This window comes from Carassius auratus, chromosome 21 (genome assembly GCF_003368295.1).
Source record: "Carassius auratus strain Wakin chromosome 21, ASM336829v1, whole genome shotgun sequence".
NCBI lineage: Eukaryota > Metazoa > Chordata > Actinopteri > Cypriniformes > Cyprinidae > Carassius > Carassius auratus.
The window spans coordinates 19,688,182-19,716,147 of NC_039263.1; the positions used below are offsets into that span (position 1 = coordinate 19,688,182).

Genomic DNA, 27,966 nt, shown 5'->3' on the forward strand with positions numbered 1-27,966 from the left:
CACCCCTCCGCGTTTTCCTCTTCCTCTTTTGTAAGGTTGGTTGTGCTGTCTGGGGCGAGATTCCAAAAAAGCATTTCCACTTGGAGATCCCTTATCTTGTATTTGTATGGTTTGATCTTTGGTATTAGCCATTATCTGAACTATTGCCTCTAGTGGCCAAAAAATTGTGTTACAAGTGCCAGAGTGGCACACCTGAAACCAATGCAACTATAAGTACTGCGTGATTCTGTCTGTTTGTTACCAACACCCTGATGAAGGCCAATGGGCCGATACGCGTTGGTGTTTTAATGCTTTAGCCCAACCATTAAAGGCTTTTTTACTTTTGCATCCTATTGAGTGCCTGGACTTGGATTTTTTTCCAAAATCTTTTTCTATATTTAACCCTTCCAAGAGCACCAGAGGATACAAGGGATTCCAGCAGCGCTCCAGTTCTCTTTTGTTTATACATTAATTTGTGTTTTGATGACGAACGATGATCTTACAGGTTTGGAACGACATGAAGGTGCTTGATTAATGGCACGATTTTCATTTTTATGTGAACTGTCCCTTGAAATGTAAAATTGGCGTTGTTTACCAAACGGACTTACTTTTTGGTTTGAGGCAAAGAGTATAAATAATTGTTTTGTATTTCGATTTGTAACTTTATAGTTTAAAGACAATGTCCATGAACATTTTCAATGTTTTTCATGTGCATAGGTTTGCTAATAACCAGATGTTGGCCTGCTGCTCGTTTACGTCATTCATTAACATGTGGTGCCTGTTACTTTTATCAGCGCTGTTCAGAATGGACCAATCAGGGTCGTCTGTATTTACAGTGTGAGGGATTCTAAAAATCTATTTATTTAGATTACAGGTGCGAGTTTCGATTTGTAGATTTCAGCTATTAATATTCAAAATGATCAGAATCAAAAGATAATACGGTTTAGTTTGCAGATGTTTCCAATGATCCCAAAAATTCGTCTGAAGGGAGAATTCGTTTTTTAAACGCACCCGGGCGGAATCAAACCATTTGTGCCATGGGAAAACATTTAACAACCTAGCGAGTCTACCAAAGTTACGTTCACCAAATCACAATGGTGGCGCTGTTTCAGTGAGTGTTCAAAACCTCAAGCGCCACCCATAGCCTACCACGAACTTCGGAAAAAGCACACCTTAATCCATAGTTGTTGCAACATGTCCAGTAGGATTTTACACTAATGGAGTTTTTAAGATATATATTTAAGCATTTGGGACGGGGTTTCTGTTTATTGTAATGCAGTAGCTTCGGTTGGTCGCTTGAGTTGGGATTTTCAATCTACAGCAATCATGTTCTGCAGAAACCAGACTTCCAGAGCCACTGTGGCCCGTGGATCCGCGATGGAGGTGAAGAGAGGCCGGTTCCGCCTGAGCGTGCTGGAGGACTCCGCACAGGTAAGCAGCCGCAGCACCACACCTGCGCATGCGCACAGCCATCACAATCACAGCTCAACAAGACCATTCTCAAACAGATACTTTTTATCGCTCAATGTTGCTCATTCATATCCCAGGAGACAGAATGGAGTAAGTTCTTAGTTGTGGTTTGCGCATATGTGAACTTAGCTCAGACGTTTCTCGTAAATTGCTTTAAAATAAGTCAAATGACATAAAACAATTGTTTTCGTACAGTAGGCGAACATGGATGGTCAAAGTTTCCATTGGATCTCCATTCAATCTCATTGATAAGATCTGAGTCCAGTGTCTGTTGAATTGTGTTCTAGAGTTTAGATTTAGTATCGTATTATGTAATCATTGATGGCATGAAGTCACCTCTGTTGTGATCTGACTGCATTCATGTATTCATATATTCACTGACATTAGTCTACAGTATACTTCCTTTTGCAAAGCATACAGTCGAGTTTCGGTTAAAAGCACAGGCACATTCTGTAGCAACACCTCTTATTTGTATGTTTTTATTTCTTCAAAGTAATTTGTATACAAATGATCCATAATAACTGAGCACACAGAGCAATAAAACTTTGCTCTGGCTTATGCTCTTAACATTACATCTAACAATTTTTTATGACTAGACAATGGCAATGGCAGTTTTATAAGGCAGTTTTTATGAAAATTAGCCATTTACCATCTTAATGTATTGGAAACAGACAAAAGCCTTTTTGAAATCGTTCTCAGACATAGACATGACCCTGAGGGAATTTCCAGTCAATGCACAATGCTTGCTGTCATCAGAGGAAAAATGCATTAAGCAAGTGCAATCATGCTTTAACCTACCAAAATAGTTTAAGAGCGAATGCCTGAGTCCTATTCTTTGGAAGTGTGCCGAGATCAATTATTAACTTATGCAATATATTTCAAGCCTTCAACAGCCTGCAGCAAAAATAAGTAATTGTTTTATTTAGTCAAATCTCAGAACTTTATTTTTATTTTTTTTCTATATTGATGAACTCTTTCTTTAGTTGCACAATAGGCTGATGTTCTGTCAAATGCATCCCTTTTGGGAAAGACTGAAATTATTCTTTGAGTCAAGAAATTAAAAATAAGCCATTCATTGTTCCCAAATCAAAATACACAATTGTATGAACTACTTATGAACCCAAAGCTCAAACATTATCAGTCTACAGTACAGTCTGAATCAGCTCTTAAACTGTCCACATGATCTGTTCTTTTGCTTAGATTGGATCTTTGATGTATTTAATTGCAGCTTGAAGACATTGGTAAATGTTAATGATTTTTATAAGAAATCCATTTGTATCTGATGGCCAAACCCTTCGATTTCTTATTCATTAACATCAGTATGCACTTATTTGTGCTAGTCTTCAACTTACATTTAGATTACTTCCTCTTACATAACTGTGGTTGTTAAAGTCACAGTTGAGAGGATATAAACAGATTAAAGAGATATTCTACTGACTGGTTACATGCTGACAGTAAATAGCGAATGAATTCAGAAATAGAAAACAAAGGCTTTTGTTGTAGTGCTGTTCAGCTCTTTGTGTTCGACTTTAGATTCTCTTGCCGGCTGAATGTTATCAAAGCTCTCCTCTGTATTTGCATGGTGTTTGGTTGTGTGAGACCAGACATGAGTCTGTGGTTTGTATGAATGCAAATTTTGTGGCACACTGGGATGAATCTCAAATGAATCAAAAGAAAGAATTAGGAATATAAGCAGTGTTGTTTCGGAAGTATTTATGTAGTATTTACATTTTACATTTACATTTGCAGACGCTTTTTTCCAAAGCGATTTACAGTGAATTCAGGCTATACATTTTTTGTAACCATTTTATGTATTTTTACCAGTATTTATTAATGTTTTTAAGTAGCTTTTATTTTTATATTATCGGTTTTAATTTTTTATTTAGTTGAGTTTTAGTAAGTCTAGTTTAGTTTTATTTTGAATATTTAATTTATATTTGTTATATATTTTAGATTTAATTATAAAATATAAAATTAAATAAAAGTTTCAGCATATTTTATTAGGAATTTTTGTTTATATTTTTGTTATCAGTTATAATTGTTATTAATAATACAACACTGCTATAAAGACAGTAATATTACCAATATTATATATGTGACCAGTTTTAAGTTGCTGGGGTATATTTTTAGTAATAGCCAAAAATACATTGAAAGGGTCAAAATTATAGATTTTATTTATCCCAAAAATCATTAGGATATTAACTAAAGATCATGTTCCATGAAGATATTTAGTAAATTTCCTACTTTAAATATGCTTTGCTAATGACTTCATTTAGACAACTTTAAAGGTGATTTTCTCAGTATTTAGATTTTTTTGCGCCCTCAGATTCCAGATTGTAAAATCCAGGTTGTATCTTGGCCAAATATTGTCCAATCCTAATAAACCATACATCAATGAATGGAAAGCTTATTTATTCAATTCAGTTTTGAAAAACGGACCCTTATGACTGGTTTTGTCAAATTTACCCTATATAACAACACCTCTCATGCAAATTTATACAAACAAATTAACATACTTACAAAAATACTATGAATGATGTAGCACAAACTCTGACCCACTGAAAGCATTGCTGGTATATATATAGCAACTTCCAGCTGAACAGGCCATTTTTTATTCTGTTTTAATATATGCATTGAATGGTCGGTGAATGGTTGTGGGTGTATCGTCTGAGGATATGACTGCTCGTTCTTCATCTCTCTGCAGGACTGTGAGGTTCAGAGACTGATCGAGAGAGAGGTGAGGATCAGAGAAGGGGCCAGTAAGCTTTTAGCTGCGTGTTCTCAGAGAGATCAGGCTCTGGAAGCTTCCAAGACTCTCCTCACATCCAACAGCCGCATACTGGCCCTCATGACCCAGCTGCAGCGCATGAAGGAAGCCCAGGCCATGCAGAGAGCAGGACGGAGGTAGATCATCGAGTCACTGGGAGACTAAAGATTTACAATGAGTTGGACTGAATAGATAGCAGCAGAGTTCTGTAAATAGCACCTCGTGTCTCCTTAAAACAAACTTTCTCATCTCACCAATGATTTCCATATTTTATGGCATTATTACTGAAGCTCATTTCCACAATGGGATAAAAAAAAATTCAAATTGTTAGATATACACTCAAAATTCTGACTCTTTTTCTCTGAATTCCGAGGTTTGCTTCTCACAATTACCATATTTTCCGGACTATAAGTTGCACTATTTTTCATAGTTTGGCTGGTCCTGCGACTTCTAGTCAGGTGCGACTTATTTATCAAAATTAATTTGACATGAACCCGAGAGAAATGAACCAGGAGAAAAGAAACCAATAGAAAACATTATTGTCTCCAGCCGCCAGAGGGCGCTCTATGCTGCTTTGTGCTCCTGTAGTCTACACTGAAGAAATAGAGCGCTCTCTCGTGGCTGTAGACGGTAATGTTTTCTCTTGGTTCTAAATAAATGCGACTTATAGTCCAGTGCGACTTATACATGTTTTTTCCTCATCATGACGTATTTTGGACTGATGTGACTTATACTCAGGTGCGACTTATAGTCCGAAAAAGATGGTATGTCACTTTTCTGCCTAACTCTTAGTTGTTTTGTTGTTAGTGCACTTGAAACGTTGTCTTTGTAGGCAGCTCACTCACTGTGACTGGAACAGAGCTGCTGATCCATTGATTGAATGTTTTCAGGTCATCTGATGGTGCGTCTGTTGATGAGCGATTACCTTGTACTGGAAAAGTAGCTATTTCAGGTGAAGTTACATGCACAGAGACTAATGCAACAACTTTCTATATCACTATAATATATCTCATTTATTTGCTTTGATACTGATTTTATTTTTCTGTTTGCTTGACTTATCCTCAGATATTCGCATTCCTCTCATGTGGAAAGATTCAGAGTATTTTAAAAACAAAGGAGGTGAGTTTGACTACCGTATTTTCCGAACTATAAGTCACACTTTTTTTCATAGTTCGGCTGGTCCTGCGACTTATAGTCAGGTGCGACTTATTTATCCAAATTAATTTGACATGAACCGAGAGAAATGAACCAAGAAAAAACATTACCATCTACAGCCACGAGAGGGCGCTCTATGCTGCTCAGTGCTCCTGTAGCCTACACTGAAGACATAGAGCGCCCTCTCGCGGCTGTAGACGGTAATGTTTTCTCTTGGTTCTTGGTTCTAAATAAATGCGACTTATAGTCCAGTTCGACTTATATATGTTTTTTTCCTCGTCATGACGTATTTTTGGACTGATGCGACTTATAGTCCGAAAAATCTCTATGACCACAAAATCAGTCTGATTTTTTACAGATTTTCTCCTCTTCTGTCCCTCTTCTTTCTGTTCAGAGCTGCACCGGTGTGCCGTATTCTGTTTGCTGCAGCTGGGGACAGAGATTCACGATACGGATCTCGTAATAGTGGACCGGACACTCACAGACATCTGTTTCGATGAACCAGTGATATTGTAAGATATTCTTCATTTACTTTTTTTTTTAATCCTCCTGATATTCTGGGGAAGTCGTGGCCTAATGGTTAGAGGGTTGGACTCCCAATCGAAGGGTTGTGGGTTCTAGTCTCGGGCCGGACGGAATTGTGGGTGGGGGGAGTGCATGTACAGCTCTCTCTCCACCTTCAATACCACGACTTAGGTGCCCCTTGAGCAAGGCATCGAACCCCCAACTGCTCCCCGGGCGCCGCAGCAGGGTGTGTGCTCACAGTGTGTGTGTGTGTGTTCACTGCTCTGTGTGTGTGCATTTCGGATGGGTTAAATGCAGAGCACAAATTCTGAGTATGGGTCACCATACTTGGCTGAATGTCACTTCACTATTCATGGACAAAATGGAAATCCTCTCCAAAATGGTCTTTATTACAGATTAGACTTTTTAAAATTGACAATTGAAAATTTTGTCAAGATCTCATCATGTCATATTCATTAGTTATAGTGGTTGATTATTACTTACATTTACGTGTTGTCTGAGAGAAATGGAAAATAGAAAAACAAAAAAGGTAAACATTTTGTTTTATATATTTTGGTAAATATACGTTACCATTAAAAATATTGGGGTCATTAAGGTACAATTAATACCGCTATCAAGCAATAATGCATTAAATTGGACAAAAGTGACATTAAAGACTTAAAAAAAAAGGGAATATATATGTGTGTATATATATATTATTATTATTATTATTATTATGTTGAAAACAGCTGAATATATATTTTTTCAGATTTCTTTGATGAATTGAAAGAAGAACAGCATCTATCTATCTATCTATCTATCTATCTATCTATCTATCTATCGACTCAAAGCTTTTGAGTGGTAAAAGCTTTTTATTTCAGATAAATGTTGATCTTTGGATCTTTCAGTCTATCTGACTGAAAAATGCACTCAACTGTTTTACATATTGATAATAATAATACATTTGCTTGAACAGCATATCAGCATCAAATCAGAATGATTTCTGAAGGATCATATGAAGACTGGAGTAATGATGCTGAAAATCACAAGAATAAATTAAATTTTAAAATATATTAAAAAAGAAAGCAGTTATTTTAAATGGTAAAAATATTTCACAAATATTACTGATTTTCAGTGTATTTCTTTATTATAAATGCAGGTTTGGTGAGCAACAGAGAATTTAATGTTTAAAAAAACATAAAAAATCTTACTGTTCAAAAACTTTTGACTGGTAGTTTGTGTGTGTGTGTGTGTGTGTGTGTGTGTGTATATATATAAATAAATGCAGCCTTGATGATCATGAGAGACTTTTTTTTAGAAACATTTAAAAAAAACATACTTTTGGACAGTAGTATATACATTTTAAATATTTTATTTGTAAAATCTCTGTAACTAATGTAAAATAATAAAGCTCTTTTTTTTTTAAGTCCACTTTTCATAAATCCCGTCTTCATAGCACTGACGTACCTACAGACTTTGACCTGCGGGTGGAGCTCTACAGCTGCTGTGTGGAGGAGGAATTCAGCATGGGCTCCTCCACTCGGAGGCTGAGCCGGCTGGGAAGTGCCTCCAGTAAGAAGTTCATGGCAACTTTAGAGACCGCAGCGTCCTGCAGTTCCCCCGGAGGAGAATCACCGGTTCTGCTGCTTGCTCCGTCTGTACGGTGAGGGGGCTGGATATATGTCATTATATACTATCCCACATACAACATAAGCGTTGTACAAACAGATACATGACACTGGGAGAGTGTGAAATGTTGAAATAGTCTCATACTTCGCCTATGTTAGCCGAAACCAGTACACAAACAGGAACAAACACATCCATAGTGACTGTCAGTACTACAGACAGACACACCATGACTGTTTATTTTCTTAACATTCGGTCTGTCTGAGAAAAGGGCCAGAAAAGTACAGTAGAGAAAATTAAAGAGATGGATGGCGAAACCAATTGCATATTTTTAAGGTGAACCTCATGAAGTCTTGGTCATTTTTCATAGTTAAAAGCATGTTTCATATTTCAAGGGGATTTATTTTTCTATTATTTATCTTAAAGAAATATATTCTGTGTCATTATGTTCATGAGAATAAAGCACCACTTAAAATAATTGATATTTTCATTCTTATTATTTAATTATTTTTAATGGTAAAGCAATTATACATCATTTTAGTTTCATTTATTTTACCGCCTGTATTCTTTGCTAATTTTTATAACAATAACAAAACATCTATTGAGAGAGCATAGTTTTTTTATTTTGAATCATTTTTGACCCTGAAATTAATTACAAGCAAACTCAATTATAAAACATATCAATACAGTAAGAATTTGGGTAGACGGATTATGAAAATATCTTAATGGTACAAAAACATAGTATTGTCTTGTAAAATATTAGAATTTTGCGATTTAAATATGACCTGAGCATTTTTTTTCTCCATTGTAAGTTTTAATTTGATAACAAAAAGCATTAATGTCAGTTCTAAATGATCCAAAAGCAGTTTCACCAAAACTTTTTTTGTACAATGTAAATGTGCGCACAGAGGCCCTCAATATCACCTCTTTTTCTCAGAAGCCCTAAATATCACCTCCTGGCCCATAAATCTCTGACCCTGAGCCACGCACAGAACTCTTTCCGAACACATGACCTGACGATATCAGACACAGGTAAGAAAACTGTATTCAGGACTTCGATTTTTTTTTTTTCAAACGGAGCCTATTGCATATGAGTTCGTGTTTACATATTGAGTCCAAAGGTCTGAGAAAAATGAAAATGGGATTCTAAATTCAACATTTTCATTATGGGAATAAACAACATTTTTTTTTATGTGTTAACTGAAAAGCCACCATATTTCTATGCACATGATAGTTTGTTTCTGATTAGTTTCCCCTTTGCTTTTATTTGTTCTCCTCTGTATTTTAGAGGGCTCTTTGTTCTGGTTGCCGCTCTATGGTAACATGTGCTGTCGCCTCGCGGCCCAGCCTTTCTGTATGACTCAAGTTGTCATGTGCGGAAAACTCCGAATTCGGGTTTGTGAATACGACAAATTATTGTAATTAAAAATAAAATAATCAACATTTTCCAAATACCTTTTCAGTCATCTTCCACGTATTTTTTGTACCCAAGTCAGAGAGCAATCCTGTGGACTGGAGAGACGTCTACGGTGTTCTGAGTGGGTCACTTTTAAAATGTTACCAGCAGCAAGACAACACCGATTCTTTAGAGACCCCACTGTTCACGATTCCCATTAATAAGGTGAGGAGTATTATCTTATAAAACAGCTGTAGTTGCATATTGTAGACAACAGAGGGCCAAGTTGTCTTTGACAATATTTGTGTTATGTGAGTTTTTTCAGTAAGATTTTTCTGGTTTTAAATCCAGTGTTACAGCATACTTGCTTTTGGAAGCTGTTTATACATTGATGCCATGTGCTACAAACTATGAATTGTTGTGCAATAGTAATTATTGTTTACACCTGGTCTTAAAACCAATTGTTTGCACATTTGCTTTAGGACACCTGTGTGCATGCCACAAAGAGCGACCCGGCTCTACATACTCAAAGTATCACCATAACAAACCAGAGTGGTGATGTGACCCCATACACCATTGCCACACACACGTCTGAAGACACACATGACTGGATGGAAGCCTTCAGGCAGCATTTCTATGACATGAGTGAGTACCAGAGTTCCGAGAACGCACAAGATCACTCCACTGTCTTTGCAGATTTCCTTATTGTAGGGAACGAAAAACGAAATTCCCTTTTTGACATGTGTGGTATTCAGATAACATCCACTCCGATATGCTGTGTGTGTGTGTTTGCTGCAGTCATAGATGAACTCACTCTTAAAGATGCCAGTCAAGTACCTACAGGCCTAATTCTAAAACTGAGATGGGATCCCAGACCAGTACGGTTCCCATAATAACATAATAAAAGTTGCGTTGGATAAAATTACATTCTTTCAGTTTCTGAGGGTGTGTACGTACTTGGCTGTGTATTTATTTCTATTGCTTTTTCCCCCTTTGATTCTTTCCTTCATAGTTGTGGTTATACTTGGAATGACGGAATGAATAGATTAGTTTATATGAACTCCTGAAATTGTATTACACAAATGATCAGTGCTAACTTGTCTAGGCAACTAAGCATCCATCCCATAACTGAGATTTATTATATTTAATAAGAAATAGATAGTCTCTTCATTCACACACACACAAAAAAAATCCTTTCACTCTCTATTCATCGCTTATCAGTTTGATTTAAAAGCGATTTTTGCATTTTTGATTCAGCAGCTCTTTAAACTGCATTCATAAGAAATGTTCATCAAATGAATCTAAGGCGAAACAAAGAACAATGGCAGAATTATTCAGCACAGCATCGCCTACATTCCTGAGGGTGTAGGCCACTTGAAATAGAATAAAGAATGAGCGATCAGAAATGGGAGTGTCACTTATTTATCATGAAATTAATTTATACAGTTATACAATATAAGCATTACCAGTCATTCCATAGCAGTACGTTTTGCAATTAAACTGTCCACCTTAATTGATTATTTAATGGAATTAAAAATAATGAAATCATACGAAGGTCATATTTTAAGATTATTGCTGTTGCGTTAGGAATCAATTTAATTTTACACTACAAAAGAGAAACATTAATACAAATGGGTGGATGTGTTAAGATTAGTTATCTTGGAAGATAATTTAGTGGCCCATACTAAAATGAATGCAGGATATTATGACCTTCTGTTTCATTAGTACACATTATATATTGTTTTATGCCATTGGAGATAAAATTGACCTCCATAGAAAGGCAGTATTACTGTTTTCATATTTTCTGCTCTAGTACAGAATTTCTAATTCTGAACTGGTTTATTTAGCTGGCAGAGCCACAAATGAGAGAAAGTCTATGGGCTAAAATAAGTGGCAGTTTGAAGGTATTGCATTTCTACGAATTTTTACACGTGACCTTGAACTTTTCTAGGAATTCAGCCTTGTTGTTTTAAAATCTGTTGTGTTGGCGACAGGTTCTAAGACCAGTTAGGCTTGATTTATTTACTGTTTCTATTGTGAAATCTGCTGTTATTTCTAAAGCCTCAACTAGATTTTTTTTTTCATAACCACTTTTTTTGACTTCGTAAGTCAAGATTTCTTTGTATGCAAGACGCTTTTATTGGTATACAGTGACTGCGAGAAAATAGTAAATGAATAAGGTTCAACAAGGTCATTCTGATAATCTTCTGATATGATGAAGAAGATAATTATCTAAAAGTAAACTTTTTTACATTCATATTTGCATGTGCATGACCACTTTTTTTAGGGGTATGAGGAACTGATATGCTTGAAGCACAGTGTTGTCGTCACTGACATAAAAAAACGTATAAAACTGGATTTTTCCCTAATAACTTTAAAAAGCAGATGAACTGATGAAGAACATGAGAATAAAGTATAACACTACAGTAGATTATGAGTCGAAGTAGTTCAGAGAGATTATAAAACATTGTTTATTAAAATCATTTTCACCTACGTAAATCAGTTCTGTATTGAGTTAAATAAAAAAGTGCATTGAACTTAGTTTAAGAAAACCAGATTATAATGAAAGGAACAAAAATTAGTAAAAATTGTAATATACCTGTGGAGCAAAACACAAGATGAAAGTAAGACATATAGACTTTTTTTGTTTGCTTTCATCATATACTGTTCACCATGGCAATATCCTTTGTTGTTTGTTACAACAACAACAAAAAAAACTGTCCCAGTTGTCATGATGTGAAATATGAAGTTTTTGCAACCGTTAAGGAATGTTACCGAAACTTCTATGATGTCACACCAGCTAATAAAATCAACTGTCCCCCAAAATGTCTTTCATATTGTCTTTAAAATATTTTAACAACGCTTGATTTAATAGAAACATTGTGCTTGTAGGTGACATCAACCTGACAGAATGTTTCAGAACAAAGCACTTCATTTTCTGGTGGTGTTTACTTTTCCTTTGCTTTCCTTCCCATGGTTGTACAACCCAAATTCTTCTGAGAGAACGTTAGAACAATAAATTATCTTATAACTCTGCCTATTCCTCTTCAGATATTTATGTATGAATTAGACAAATTAGTAAAGCTAGATTTTCAAATGTCAAGAATTCCCTGTTCCCAAGCAACCAAATATTAGTTCATCTCATAACTGAGATGTATTATATTTGGGTGTGACTCTTTTGGTTCACAGCAAATCAATACATTCATTATTGTGTTCTAGTTTGATTAGATAGATTTGAACTTAAAAAAAAAATCTAAGGCAAAGCAAACAATGTGAGACTTATTCATTACAGCATTGACTACATTCCTGCATAGGCCACTGAGATACAACAATGAGTGGAATACGAACAACAATGAGTGATCGGGAATGGGAGTGTTACTTTTATATCACAAAATCAGTAAGGGTATATAATTTAAGGGTTGTCATAATTAAACATATTTATGACTTTAGAAATTCTGCGTTTGACAAGATGCAAGCTATCGACAGTAAGCCAAATGTAGAAATTGGCCCTTCGCTCAACAGGTTCTGGGATCTTTGAAACGAAGTTGCTTTCTTAAACAAAAACCGAAATACAGATACACGTGGGTGGATGTGTTAAAATTAGTGATCTTTAGAGATAATTTATCATTTAGATGCAGATAAACTGGTTTTAGTGGAAAACTACTGGAATAAGGAAATTGAGGATTTCGTGTTAAGTGCTACAAGGAAGCAGTTCACCCACAAAAGAAGTTTTGAATGAATCATTATTGAAATATAATATTATTGACAAACAGCCAGCAGATACTTATATGTAGATAAATGCATCACTGAAAGCTCCACATTTGTTTGCAATGCATTAATGTTGTGCTTGATTAACAGTGCTTGCTTTTGTAACATGAAGGAAAAACTGTTGTAAAAAAAGATGAAGCAGTTGTTGTCCAAAATACACATGCATATTATGCTTAAATAGTGAAAAAATGGCAGAAATTCACTGTAAAACCTAATGTTTTCGGTATTAAAGGAAGCATTTTGCTATTTGTGTTCCTTTTTTTTTTTACATCCTTTTACTATTTTTCACTGGGCATTATTAGATGACTCATATTTAATGTATTTTATAAACAATCAAAAAAGTTATATTTTTGTAAGAACACATTATTGTTTGGATTTTCAGTATTTAATCAAACGATTCCTTTGAAAAACCCAACATATTCCAGTATTTTATCTGACATGCCATCACGACCGTTTGACCTGTATTTTAAAACTCAATACTGTACATACATTGTTTAAAATAAAGCACAGAGTACAATACTTTCTTTGTTCTGGTTTGACAGCACTTGATAGAACAGGGTGGATTGGTTAACATACTTCAGTTTCAATAACGAATCAAAATGAAGACAAGAATTCTCTCCCACTAACAATATGCTGAATTCACAAAGCCTGCTTTTATTTTAAAGGCAAATGGCTTCTTATTTTTGTCAAAAAGAACATTATAATCAAAAAGAACATTATTTTCTGTGTTTGGTGTAATGCAATGTGTTTGTGGTTTAAGGTAAAAAAAAAAAAAAAAAACATAATTTTCAACAATGTACATTATTGTTTCTCCTCTGTTCCCCGCCTTCTGAAACGTGTAGATTTTTTATAAAACTCATCGTTTTGAAAAGCAAGGTGTATGCTGATTGGCCAGCTATCCAGTGCGTTGTGATTGGCTGAGTACCTCAAGTGTGTATCCCGGCTCCATGAGACAAAACCAATAAAGCCCAGTACAAACAAGGCATTTGTTGCATCCAGTGGGGACATAATTAATGATTATAATGACTTGTACTGTCTTTTTATGCATTAAATATTGTGCTGCGGAAACATAAAACCATGTCTGCATTTGTGATCGGAGAAATGACAAACACTACTGACAAGCGCTACTCTACACTGCTCAAAGTTTGAATCATCAGTGGCAAATCCTTTACATATGAAAACGTACTTACAGACTATGTGTCAGAAGCACCAGACTGACTTTATAGAAACAGATGCCGGCATGTCATTGTTGAAATACAACTTTACCACTGATTTCTAGTTTTGTTCTCTTTCGGAAGACCAATCAAAGCAGTTTCACTGTCACAACGAAACACACAGCGACTCCACAACATGGCAGCGGCAGCAACAGCGATAATAAAAATTACAGCTTCATTATTTGTGTGAACATTTGGGTGGCGTTATGCAAATCTTCCTATATGTGAGAAAGACATGTGGGGGTGTGTTAGAATGAGTCATTTTAGGTAGGAATGCATGACTATTAACTTTTATAAAGAATATCTCTTTGGATTTGAGACTTTAGTATTTTCAACATTACAGATCATCTTTGTGCACCAAGAGCTTGTAACACTCCAAAGAGAAAGGTTTAAATTCAGTATAAAGATATAATGTTGCATTAAAAGGCAAACTAAATTATGCCTGCTCAGAGACACCTCAGCCCTGCCTCTGAGGACCATTAAACAGTCTGTCAGTCCGAGAAAATTTGAAGTAATAAGACATGGGTCCACAACACTGTGTAACATTTATAATTGTCAGTCCAGTCTCTCTCCTTCCATTCATAGCAAAAACACTTGAATGTGTTGTTTTTACATTTACAGTACATTTACATTTACAAACATTTAGCAGAAGCTTTTATCCAAAGCAACTTACAAATGAGGACAATGGAAGCAATCAAAATCAACAAAAGAGCAAGTGCTATAAACAGTCTCAGATAGCTTAATGCAGTCCACATAGCAATGTTTTTTAAATCATATAATAAAAAGAAAACACATAGATTAGAAAAAGAATAGGTCAAGCTAGTGTTAGAGGATCTGCACAGATCTTAGGCTGCCTGGCAGACATCTCGGCATGAATGAAAGAACATCACCTACAGCTCAATCTGACAAAGACTGAGCTCCTGCTACACCAAATCTACAGCATGATATCACCAATCAGTTAGGTTCATCAACAATAAACCCAATCAAGTTCGGTCAGAAATCTTGGTGTAATCTTTGATGACCAGCTGACTTTCAAAGACCACATTGCAAAACAATTCTCGATTTTGCAGATTTGATTTGCACAGCATCAGAAAGAACAGGCCCTTTCTAACTTCTTGTCTTGGCCCTTGTGATTTTTAGGCTGGGTTGCAATGCTCTTTGAGCTGGACTTCCATCATGGACAGTCAAACTTCTACAAATGATTCAGAATGCAGCAGCATGATTACTCTTTAAAGGGGGGGTGAAATGCTATTTCATGCATACTGAGTTTTTTACACTGTTAAAGAGTTGGATTCCCATGCTAAACATGGACAAAGTTTCAAAAATTAAGTTGTACGTTTGAAGGAGTATTTTTGTTCCAACAAATGTTTTGTTTTTCCGGGAAAAATCGGTACAGACTATCTTTCTCTTATGAATATAATAAAACTAAAGACTTTTTGGAGTTATGAAGGATGCAGTACTACTCTATAGGTACTCAAGATTAACAGGATATTGAGTGAAAACGAGCATTTCACCCCCCCTTTAATGAGCCCAGAAGATCCCACGTCACACCTCTCTTTATCTCCCTGCACTGGCTGCTGGTTACCGCTCGCATCAAGTTCAAGACACTGATTCTTGCATATAGAACAGCCATAGGTGCAGCACCTGCCTACGTCCACTCACTCTTACGAACATTCCTTCCAGAAGTCTGAGATTCTCTAATGAGCGGTGCCATCACAAAGAGGCACAAAATCACTTTCCAGAACATTCTCGTTCACTGTTCCCGGCTGGTGGTATGATCTTTCAACCCCTATAAGGAATTCTGATTCCCTGACAATTTTCAAGCGACAGCTGAAAACTCACCACTTCATTTATAAAAAAGAAAAAAAAAACTTTTTCTTTAATCTTCCCCTGTCTAGCTTCTACTTATTTGAGCAATGCTTGAAACGTGGTACTGTGAGCAATTCCTGTGTCTGTTTGCCTCTTTAAGATTAATTGCTTGATGTATTCTCCAGTTGTAAGTCACTTTGGATAAAAACCTCTGCTAAAGGAATGAATGTAAGTGCAAATGTATTTGACACTGAGCAATTTCCCACCTTCACACATTCATGTTCAAAAGAGTTAGATTTCTTTAACTGAATCACAACATTGAATAAGATTAATTGTTTGTTTGCACAACTGAACACTGTACAGCATATGTTCTGAATAATACCTTTATCTTTTGTAGTATAGATGTTATGCAAGTGCCACATTTTGAAAAAAATTACGAAACATACGTTAAATCAGTTGATCAGATTTCTGTGCAGTTGGTTTTGGTTTCTGCGAAATTATGCATTTTTGAGTTTTATATCCTTGTTTCATGGCTTATGTGTCACCATCAGTCCAAAAGCATGTGGTCTGTTTGGTATGTCCCAAGAAAAGTAACTGAGACAAGTGTTCTGACTTTCTTAGTACAGTGTTCCTGAAGGCTTGAAATTCGATACATATCTTACACAAATATGTAGACACGAGCACGTAGTGCCTCTCTAAAAGACACCCTTGTTAATGGCTGGGTTTCAGCTATTTTCATGCTAGGTATTTATTACATGTCGTGCAAGAATGAAGTTTTTTTTATGGCCTACACCCTCTAAATGTAAACACATGGACCTGTCTAGTTTGTCTATTTTTCACATTTACCCTGGAACCTTTGTTCAAGTCCTCAGGTGCTTAAAATTATGCATTCACACTTAAACAAAACAAAAAAGACCTGTCTTTTAATTGACGGTCTTTTCTCTTCTATGTAGGTCAATGGAAACAGTGCTGTAATGAGCTTATGAAGATTGAGGAACCTTCTCCAAAGAAAATGACGTTGACATTAAAACAAGGCTCCCTGTATCATGAAATGGGTAAGAGCATTGTGGGATTGTAGGAAGTCATTAAGTAAGACACAGTTGTGTTCCAGCAAGGTCCCTTGGAGGGATATTACACTAAAAGTAAACTAGTTACTAGTAAAACTAGTTACTTCAAATGAAATACACTTCAGCCAAAAATAAGACATAAAAAACCTTTAACTTGTTTTATTTTTGCTATTTGCCAAGGCAACACTTCTCATTTTCATTTAGTTTACATTGATGTACTAAAATAATAAAAACAAAAATTGAACGAAAGCTCTATAGACATTAATTTTAAAACTTACAAATAAAATGAACACATAGAATCACACAAACAAAATCTTACTATTCGAAATAATAATAATGATAACTATAATATTATCTAAAATTTTCAAATCACATGTGTACCAAAAAAAAAATACAGCATTGTTTTAAATGCTGCACAAGTGGAACTTCACTTGAACTTTTGAAATTGAACATTTTCAGAATTTTTGTATATTGTTAATTTTGACAAGAAATTAAGTCACATTTTTCAAATTATGTCAGTTTATTTCAAGAAAATCCAAGCAATAAATGCAGATTTTTCACTCTTTGATGTGGCACGACGATCACTGTCCAAACTTCTCTGATATTTTATAATTTAGAAGTTAATGCAAAACCACTGTTTTATAAAAAAGAAATAGGCAATTTTATGTTTATAATGGTTCATATCGAACCGTGGCATCAAAACCTAGGTACTGTACGTTCTGAACCATCATGATTGTGTATCATTACACACCTACTATCTCAATTATACAAAAATAGCCCTGGTCTCTTGTGCATATTTTGAGAATGACTCTTTTTATAAAATAATTAAATATGTTTTGTATAAATTATTAAAATACAAATTGTTTGCTTAGTGTAATCTATAGTGAAATTGGCGTACAGTAGGATTAGTATAAAACAAACCTAATCATATTACATTTTTAATGTGTGTTTAAATATAACGTTACTCTTTTATCTTTTAAGCGATTGTTTATTTTTGTTTTTCAGAGGTGAGATATAAGAAAGTTTAGTGAACAAAATGTCAAGTGTTGACAGTAGTGTTTTGTGTGGTGTATTTAGTAGCTTTATTAAGCTAATTTATTTAATTGAAGAAAAAAAACGTTTATTTACTTAATGACATAAGAACTATAAAATGTTATCTTAACAGACAAAAAGTCAAGTGCAGTACCAGGATTTATATTTTTAACCTTTTTATAGAGATTAGTTTTAGCTTTTTTATCTCTAGTAGTCGGGTATTGTCCGTTAAGATTCACCTACGCAATTTCCAAAAAATGCAAACATATTTTTTTTCAGTTGCAGACCAGACAACTAGAGTCAAAATTTGTGAAAAAGATCTTCAACAAAAATTAATGGTTTTCAGTTTTGCATCAATATTTATGCTCAGAATGAACATATGTTACCTATTACAAACATGTATCGTACAAAAATATTATGACCAATAGCACATTCAGAAACATGGATGTGGTTTTTCATACATATGGAAACAAACTAGGTACTAAGTCTCGGATTCAAGAAAGACGTAACTAACTACACGTTTTGATTCAATATACTTTGTCTTACATGAGATACATACTTAAACATAAAAATACACATACCGAATTTCTCTTAAACTTAAGATAGACATGCTAATTTAAGAATAGTGCACATTTCTACCAATCACCCCACCCTGTTGGGTGGGGACGTATTTCCTTTTCAGGTGTGTCAGTTGACAGACAGTTCTACCAAGAGCAGAGGCAGACATGCCGTCAGGCTATTCATTTCTAATTGCTTTTGACACTAATAAAGCCGGCAAACAAAGATGCAATATATCATTGTGCGGCATCTTTAGACATTTGTTCTTTGAAGATCATCCCTATTGAGCAGAACAGAAAGAGCTGAAAAAGAGACTGCTCAAATATGCTTGTGGAACATGACGTGTTGATAGACGTGGTGCCCCAATGAGCAACAATTAAAGAAAGTCATTACTGTTCGCTAGCTGTCTGTTATTTACTTCATTCTTTATATTATATAGTCCAACCTGAACAAGAACATTCTGTCATATTTTTTTCATTTATTCATGTTGCTCCACACCTGTATGACTTTCCAGTGCAAAAAGAAAGCAAAATATTTCAGTTTGATATAAATCAATTTTTATATAAATATTTCTCTTGTTGGAGAAAACAGAATTTTTTAAATATCTTCTTTCGTTCCTTTCTTTAAAAAAAGGAAAATCAGGTATGGAACGACATGAACAGAATACATAATGACAAAAAATGTTAGGGTGTATTTCTTCAATATGTTTACAGTATGATTAATACGCAAAGTGCATATTGAAATGACAAAGTTGTAATAATTAGGGCTGCCATAGATATCTATAAATTTTTAATAAGTCTTATTTTAGACTTATTTCATTTCTCTATCAATTTTATTATTTGGTAATTTATGTATTTTTATAGTTAATTTTTAATATGTACTAATATATTTTTAAATATATGTTCTGTTTATTCATTTTAAATAGTTTTATAATAAATTAAATCATTTTTAAATGCAACTAAAATGTCTGTTAGAACTGCTTAGTTAAAAAAAACCTAAAAAAAAAAAAAACCTTGGTGACATATTTTCCAGGTTTTTAATTACGCGGTTTCTTAAACACATTCTTTGTCTACCTTTTTTAATACAGTTACGTCACCATCCACCAAGACCAGAAACCACCTGGAACCCCTGAACAGACCTGTTTCTTCTGAAATCCAAAGCCTGCTGTCCACCTATTATAATGACAGGTATATACAGATTCAGACAACTGTTACACAAGCACCTAGTGTAAACACGCACACGAGAAACAACGCTTGGATGGCAAATGCTCTGAAATATGCTCTCTGAAAGCATGTGTGTTGCAGAACAACATGTACTAGGACACGTAACAAATTCCCTCAAAACAGATGACAACTGAATAGGTTTTAGGCATCAATATTAATTTTAATGCTCGGGAGTGGCTTTCCACCCTCTGAAATCATCTGAATTCATTTACCTTTTCTTAGAAGGACATTCAGTTGTATTATTATTTCATTGAAAGCAATATAGAGGCATGTTAGTCCATTTAATCGTGTCCACACATGTCATAATAGTGTAGGTGTGGTGTCGCTGTCACACATGCCATACTCTGCCACATATCTATCTGTCAGCAAACACTGATTCATGTTCATCTTATATAGACATTGTGATGAGACAAAAACAGTTTTACTGCTGTATCCTCATACTTGAAAGGACAGAAGTCTTGGACTACTTACATAAGATATGTGTATTTTTTAAAGCAGAAATAAGCTGTGAATTCTAAGGTGCTCACTGGTATTGAAAAGAAATAAAACTTGCATGTTTATCGATTTCTGTAGCCCAAAAATGTTCTGCTTGTTGACTTCAGCGTCACAGTTCAGGAGCCACTGTGAAGAGCTTGGGATTATGTGCATTCTTGTAGCAGAGAAGCGCAGACATTTAATTGCTCTTAAATTGCCAACTTTTATTTATTTATTTGCTTGCTGGGGAATACAAGCGTATACTAAGTCAAATGATGCCCATGTCCCCTATTAGAAAAAATATAGATTTTTGAAATGCTTTTTGAAAATCATTTTATTTTTTATTTTTTTGCCCCAATGTGGGACTGGCAGCGTGTTTATTGAAGGTCTTTATTAAATTACATTATTAACATTGATGGAGAAACCAGTGTCATGCACGGCCTTTTGATATTGTTTATTAGTATTATTATTGGTGAGTAAAAATAACAATACGGAATCTAAAATCACTTATCTAGTTTGCTGCCCCCAGTGTATTGTGAGGGAAATAATTCACAATTTGGTTAGTTTGAGCTCTTATGTGGTATTGGATATAACCAAAATTAAACAGGCAAATTAATATTAATTTTTTCTGATAATTTTATTATCAAGTGGTGCTTTTATTTTAAGTTAACGTTTATTTTAAAGTAACAAAAGTTATTTTGTTAAAAAATATATATATTTTTTTTAATAAAGATGTGATTGATTTATTTATTTGTACTATTTTTGCATCATTTTGAAGATGTTTTTTTTTTTTTTTTTGGTTAGTTATTATAGTCCTGGCTGGCTTAGATTTGTTATTTGCATTGTGCATTATTTCTAGGTTACTAATGAAAGATAAGTAACCTAGAAGGACAGAGGTTTGTTCTCAAATCAAGATAACATGACTGTCTGGTTTTACATATTCATGTTAGTGCTGCTAGTTAATCAAAAGAAGGACATGCCAGATTCTAAAACATTCCCAAATTCATGTTTATTTTTCGGTGCAGATGAATGATAATTAATTATCAATGAATAAAGAAGAAAAAAGCATTTCCCCTAATGATCATGGACTTGCATGTATTAGTTTCCTTTTTCCCATCTGACACAAACACAACCTGATGAACAGAGTACCACAGCAGTCTGTAGTAGTCTTGTGCCAGTTTGCTCCTGTCATACTATTGCCAGTCAAATTACTTTAAGGGTAGACCGCAAAGACGGAGTGGAATTGGGGAATGTGAATTCTCAGCCAAGCACTGCTGGCTGTGTCTGTATTGTGACGGTGCAGATGGGTCATATTCCCACGGCCACCACCTGCCAGTATCTGTTAATTACTTGTGTGGGTGTTTGTGGTTGTGTGTGGGTGTTTCTACACATGCCTACACATGTGCCTCAGTCTACCCGGAAAAGCTGTGTTCTCTTGGATGTGCTGTAGTATGAGGAAGTTGCAGATAAATATAACATGACATTTTAATTACTGTATTCTTACTTCAGTAATGCAAGCCTTACTTTTTTATTTTTGGCCTGTACTGCAAATGGTCAACATGAACCAAACGTATTATCCAATTTACTTACATAATATGATTTTTTTCCCCCCATAAGTGAAATGTAAAATGCAGAGTATGAAAAGACTATGAAAGACAGCCTAAAAAAAAAATTGACCCCAGCAGTACAAACGTAGTCATACATTGCCTGTTGATTTATATTGCCTAGGATGGACCAAACCTTGATAAGTGGTGTGTTGTTGTTTTTTTTTTTTTGTAAGCAAACATTCATTCTCTGTAACTGGAATTTAATTGCTCGGAGGCTGATTGCATTCATTGTTGCTTAAATCATGTTTTAATACTGCACTGTGCATGATTCATCATGCTTCAAATTATATTCTAAGTAATTTTATGCATTAGAATGTGTTCATAGTTTTGGAGGCACGAACATGCACGTATACATGCGAATGCTATAGATTACATGAATTTTTTACATTTTTTAATATGATTTGTAGCTGCAGTCTCGCAGAGTCACTCTACCAGTTTAGACTTTCCCCGAATTAAAAACATAAAAATGTGCCACACCAGAGTAGAATCAAAACATGTTTCTAATTCATTTGTTTGTTCACACTCCTCTCCCTCTGCTTCTTTGTTTCAGTTACTGAAGGATCGAACAAGAAAACTAAAGAAAAAAAACTGTTTTGTGCACAGCTCAACACACCCAGTATATTAAAGCACACACGCATCTTTTCTGGGAAAAATGAAATTTCGAGTTTTTTGTTTTGTTTTGTTTTTTCATATTTGTTTGGTAAATCCGAAAAGCACACCCGAGTACAAAATACCGTATTGGCTCTCAAACTAATATATAACCCTAATATTACAAGACTATACAGCTTCCTACTTTTTAGCTACATACCATATATACCGTATAATAATAAAGATACTTTGACTTGGTGTTAAGAATTAAGAGTGTTGCAAGAGATATATTAAAACTATTAAAAAGTATATCAGCTTGTCAGTACAGCATATACATGTACAGAAGGGTATTTTCTCTCTTTGTTTTAAGACCACATTTCTTTTTCATTGTACAGTAAAGGTCTGGCTCTTTATGTATCATTCATCAAGCCTGTATTGGATCAGGGCTTAATGTCGCTGGATTTAAATCACTCACCTTTAAAATTGACTGGAACATTTTTACTTGCTACAAGCTATGGAAATCCTGCACGAGAAGAGTTTGACGGTTTGTTTTTGTTGATTTTTTTCAGTCATAGTAATTATTGTACCACCCAAGGCCATTCAAGAGAATTGAGCAACTCAAGTTTAATGTGGATTTTAAGTTCAACAGTTTAAGTTCAGTTTCTTAAGAAAAATCAGTCAAACAGCCAACCAACCAGCACCGTTTCAAATGGTTATGAATATAACCATCATCTCTAAACCTTACCTGAATTTAAAATTTAGATCTATCAAGATCAATGAAGTTGTCAGTGATAGCTGGATAGTCCCTACAGAATCTTGACTTATTGTAATTTGTATTAAATGAGAATTGTTCTTCATTGATCAAATATGTTCACTGATACAGCTCCATTCTGAGAACATTGTTTTGAATAGCAAGCTAAAATTGTTGACTGATTTGTCTTTGTGTATGATTTGTAACCCTTTTAGCAATTTGGCTGGTGCTAACCCAAAGGTTGTAGGTTCAAATCCCAGGAGAAGCCACCTTCCACCATAGTGTCCGTGAAAAAGATGTCACATGGCTTCAGGGAATCTTTGTTCCTGCTCTTTCTGAACAGACAAATCTGTTGTTTCATGATTTATATGAAAATTATGTGTTGTTAATGCCATGATAATAAAATGAATGGTGGGAAATCCCCATCACTTCTTGTTTATGGGTGTGTGTTTGCAAGTGTGTACATGCTTGTGTGTTTGTTTTATTGCTTATGTGTTTGCAGTATGAATTAACAAATTTTAACCACATTTTAATTTTCATATTTCATGCAGCGTCTTGCAAGTATCAAGAATAGATCGTGATATTCCAGTAGATTCATGTGCAGCAATAAAACAACCTGTGTGAGATACCTAATATATTTAGAAATTCAAAATTAATGTATGTCAAGGCTTCATATTCAGTAAAAAAGAATGGAAAATGTACTGTATATGATATATATAGATATATTTGTTATATAGTTCTTTATTTTAAAAAAAGTTTTACATGTTTACATTTTAATAAAAAATAATTGCAAAAAATTGCTTTGTTGCCAAAATCTCAAAATTGTAAAATTTCTTATTTAAAGTCTCATAATTCAATTGGATTTACAAACAAAAGTGTTTTTCCTGAGCTAACCCTTTTAAAATTATATGCATATTATACACAAGGTTTATCATTGAAAAGCCTCTGTCATGTCTAATTTAACATGTCGACTGAGTGTGGACAGTGCTTTCATGCTACAGTTGCATATCCTCAACATTTCTCTTTGCAGTTCATCTTTTGAGAAATCCTTCAGTAATGCAACCCAAGAGGCTGATTTGGCAAGATTGCAACATTGACCGAGGTGATGAGTTTGTCAGATTCTCAATTCTCAAAATATCTTCCCCCTTTCCAGTCTATAGGGCAGGCTTGCCAGAATGAGTTTGAGGTTGTCTGACATCACCGGCATCAAATGTGGGGAAGTTGAGATTTCCTTTGCCACACTGTTAGATGTTCCCAATACTTTCTCTGACTTCCTTCCAGGCTTCATTGTCAAAGAGAGTGGAGTGCCTTCACTGTAACTGGGGGGTCTGGGAATCATGCTCTCTTGGTTCTTAGTTGGAGGAACTTGTGCCTGTTTAGGTTGAGAGGATCTTGGTGCATCACTTTCCAGAGAAAACTTAAGAGAGTTGTTTAAATGAAAAGAATGGGTCATCTGAAGCTTTGATTCAGCTGGGATGCCATAGCCATCGAAGAATCTGCGCTTCCTCATACCATTTTCTTGAGGGTTAGATTCAGAAAGGTTTCTCTTCAAACTCAAATTGGTCGGTTCCTCGCCTGTGGTGGAGCTCTCGGATGTTTCCGAACGAGATCGGATGTGGGGTTGTGCTTCAGCTTTGATTGGGTCTTGAGACACAGGGCTGTTTGCCCTAAATCCCAGGTTGGAGAGCAGTCCTCTCTTAAACAACTCCGGTAGAAATTTAATAGGAATCTGAATCTCCATATTCCCGTTTGGATCTAGGGGTGGGTGTCCAAGAGGATTGCTTCGGTTTAGGATCCCTACCTTAGGTGTAGGTGCACTGGAATCTTCCTTCACCCAGTCCGGATGCACGTCTCGCTCCCGTGCTTTCATATCGAATGTGTAGTTCAGTCTACGGTTGAAGAGGTTCACTGAAGGAGGGCTTGCCCTACGTGGGACTGGATTTGCTGGGGAGGACAAAGTGAGATCAATGATGTCAGCAGTCACTGGAATTTGTCCTGCTCGGACAGATCCTGCACCTCCTCCTCCCATGGAAGTTCTGTCCACTGTTTCCCCCTTTTCTGCACCTTCTTCTGTCGTCAAATCCTTTGGAGGGTAAAGAGGTGAGGCTTCGTTGAGGAACTTGGGCTTTTTTGAAGGTGGGCTGAAAGATGACGGTGTGTCAATCAACGTCTCATCTCTTTTTTCTTTTCGGCTCAGGTTGAGCGGTTCCTCCCAACCGGCTGATGACTTGTACTCTTTTGCCAGGTGGCGTAGCCTACCAAGTGACAGGTTGCAGCTCTGGTCCTCCACAGAAGATGTCCTGAAATACGAAACAGGTGGTCGGGGAAGGTCTTGAGGAGGGCTGATGGATTCTGGAAGAACCATATAATCTGCGAAGGGTGGAGAAATGTTCCAAGGCATGCTTAACATCTGTCTCTGACGCTCTGTAAACATGTTCTGAGAGGGCTTGAGAGGGAAGGAGGAGTAGAGTTCAATTAATTCAGTACTCTGGTAAAACTTTGTAGTGTGCATTTCTACTACACTCTCTCTCAAAAAAAAAAGAGAGACAACAGATGTCACTGGGGTGGTACTGGCTTTCTAAAGGTACATCTATTTAACCCCTAAAAAGTGCGTAGAATTACCTTAAAGATGCATATTTGCAACTTTTGAAAAGATACCACCCTAGTGACGATTTATGTCTTTGAGAGTATTTGTTCTGTTTTTAAGATGCCATACCTGAGGGAACGCCGAGAGGTGTCGGAAATCTGCATGTTTACCATTCCTGGGATATTCGTGCTCAAAGTCACTGTAACCGCTGGGGTGGAAGCGTTTTTGCGATCGAGGGGTCCTGAAGATAATATCGTCCCTGTATCCATTTTGGTGACACTCGTAAGGAAGAAGTAGCCTGGTTGGACAAAAAGAGATTTGTGACTAAAATGTATTTCAATAATTTGTCATGTTTGTTTTAATTATATGCGAGCAGCTGCTGTTTAGGGTTACATGTGCTTACTTTTCATAATGTCTGCGAGTGCAGGTGGCTGCACTAGTGCTGCGCGGGTTTCCTCCAAGCATGTTGTAAACTTTTTTCCATAACTGCTGTGCAGTAACCTGGAAATCACACACACAAAATGAGTATATTTTTGCAATGATAACATGAAAAGATTTATGAAATTGTTGTCTGAGGTGGAGTCATTCTATTTTAATTTTTTGGTCAGTGCGCAGTAAATATCTTTTTACCTGTTGATAGCCTCCTAGCTCCTTTACTGTCTTGTACATTAGGAACATATCGACTGGAAAGGAAAAGGAAATGTCAATACTCTGAAATCATTTCTTTCAGACATACATTCGCTTGTCTTTCTCACTCACTCTGTTTGAAGCCTAGATGAGGTATTCTCTCAATCGGAGTGTCTCTTTGTTTCATAAATAGGTAGAGGTCTTTGAGGAAGCTCTCCTCTGTCATCTCCTCTCCCTGTTCTGATCTTTTTTCCTGCTGGCTGTCCTGCTCCATCGTACTGACCTGGAAATACAGCATATTCAAGATTGCATTGTAAATGCATGCTACCATAAGACCACGTTTTGTGTTCAGTGTCCTATTTGTGTCCCTTTCTTCATTTTGTGTATTTTCTATTATTTTTTTTGAATGCCTTATTTTTCCCTTATCGACATTCTAATCCATTTGACATAACTCACAAATTGTTCTTGTACCGAGAATACGATGCATAAACTTTATCTTTAACCCTTTAATCTGCTAACTTTATCATCAACCCATCATTAACCTGTTAACTTCACAAAGCTCTGAGTTGTTAGATAATGAGTCTAATGTTCTTGTTTTATCATCAGATCAAACCTTCACCTGGCCTAAGATTTGTGTGGGCAGATAAATATCGTAATCATGACAGATCAAGAACATCTCAAACTCATGACTTAAAACACGCAGTGGACCATAACTTGACGTAATTCATCGAAACGTGCCTCACGCACACGATGCTTATCCGGCACAAGCAGAAAATGCGGCTTGACAGCAATATTGAATCTCTAATCGTTAACTGCCTTCATGACACCTGTTCTCATATTTCCTTCCTCTTTGATTTTCACTTGTTTTTACAGGTGCATATTCATGAATACATTTTAGTTGTTTCATTATTTATGGAGGTACGTTAAGATGATTTAAATGATGCATTGAAAGCTAGGAAAGTTAACTTGAATCACCAAAATTGCTTTCTTGCTATCTGTCTTTCCTTGTTTCTAGCTTTCTCATGTAAAAAAAAAAAAAAAAAAAAAACACTGTAGTGGACTCACAAATCCATGATCATTTTTTTTTTTTTTTAAACCATTCAGTACGATGCAAGGGCATATCAATTTCAGGCCTTTAAATGATATGCATGGACAATGTGATTTATAAACAATGATCAATGCTTTAAATAAACTGAGGTAGCAATTACTTGACTCATACAAGTAGTTTGTCTCATTGATGACAACTCACTAATCCAGCAATTACAATGACCGATGATCATTCACTCCAAGCACATTCATACTTACTTTTAATCTTTAATCATAACGTAAACAATTGTTTATTACAAATACATATCAACATTTCAAAGATTTAAAAAGTTAATACTGGGCCCTACTGGCTTTCATTGTATGATAAATACAAAATAAAAAAAAATATATTCTTTTGAAGAAAGAAAGTCATACAGGTTTGGAACGGCAAGGTTAAGTTAAATTTCATTTTTAAGAGTACTAGCCTTTAATTGAGCACTACATTTGACCCAGAATCTTACCTGTGTCTCTTCAGATTTATGTCAGTTGGATGATGGTTTGCTGAACAGATCCTATGTGTAGAAGAATGTAATCCAGAGAAAAATACGTGAAGTATCCAGCCCTTAGGTTTGTTTCACAGAAGCGTTTTGTGATGCCTACACACCGTTTCTCGACACCTGAATGAAATCTTGGCCTCTTAGCACTGAAAAGTCTATTTGACTGGCTTCCTGTTTGGAA

The 27,966-nt window shown here is 35.5% G+C and overlaps 2 protein-coding genes across 3 annotated transcripts; one reads left to right on the plus strand and one right to left on the minus strand.

Annotated features, from left to right (window-relative positions):
• Nucleotides 1–1,102: 1,102 nt before the first annotated feature.
• LOC113038859 (rhotekin) lies at nt 1,103–23,427 on the plus strand. 2 transcript variants are annotated; one of them, XM_026196593.1, is made up of 13 exons: nt 1,103–1,410; nt 4,154–4,353; nt 5,107–5,168; nt 5,282–5,335; nt 5,766–5,883; nt 7,332–7,538; nt 8,439–8,533; nt 8,790–8,896; nt 8,994–9,122; nt 9,380–9,542; nt 16,642–16,743; nt 19,433–19,532; nt 22,200–23,427. In XM_026196593.1, exons 1-13 carry the CDS (start codon nt 1,306–1,308, stop codon nt 22,204–22,206), a joined length of 1,449 nt encoding a protein of 482 aa, XP_026052378.1. In that variant the 5' UTR covers nt 1,103–1,305; the 3' UTR covers nt 22,207–23,427. The 2 variants fall into 2 exon arrangements, with proteins under 2 accessions (XP_026052378.1, XP_026052377.1); XM_026196592.1 differs by having other exon boundaries at nt 23,204–23,427.
• Nucleotides 23,428–23,746: 319 nt separating this feature from the next.
• LOC113038858 (uncharacterized) lies at nt 23,747–27,966 on the minus strand. Its single transcript, XM_026196590.1, has 6 exons — nt 27,750–27,966; nt 26,335–26,485; nt 26,206–26,258; nt 25,979–26,076; nt 25,705–25,873; nt 23,747–25,434 (listed from the first exon to the last, which is right to left on the minus strand). Exons 2-6 carry the CDS (start codon nt 26,474–26,476, stop codon nt 24,118–24,120), a joined length of 1,779 nt encoding a protein of 592 aa, XP_026052375.1. The 5' UTR covers nt 26,477–26,485; nt 27,750–27,966; the 3' UTR covers nt 23,747–24,117.

Bases quoted from the DNA above. Each gene is read 5' to 3' on its own strand.
- LOC113038859 (XM_026196592.1), top strand. From the start codon at position 1,306: ATGTTCTGCAGAAACCAGACTTCCAGAGCCACTGTGGCCCGTGGATCC. The intron at 5,336-5,765 runs GTGAGTTTGACT...CTTTCTGTTCAG, and splicing joins GTATTTTAAAAACAAAGGAG to AGCTGCACCGGTGTGCCGTA. The intron at 8,534-8,789 runs GTAAGAAAACTG...TCTGTATTTTAG, and splicing joins CCTGACGATATCAGACACAG to AGGGCTCTTTGTTCTGGTTG.
- LOC113038858 (XM_026196590.1), bottom strand. From the start codon at position 26,476: ATGGAGCAGGACAGCCAGCAGGAAAAAAGATCAGAACAGGGAGAGGAG. The intron at 26,077-26,205 runs GTAAAAAGATAT...TGTGATTTCCAG, and splicing joins AGCTAGGAGGCTATCAACAG to GTTACTGCACAGCAGTTATG. The intron at 25,874-25,978 runs GTAAGCACATGT...TTGTCCAACCAG, and splicing joins ACTCGCAGACATTATGAAAA to GCTACTTCTTCCTTACGAGT.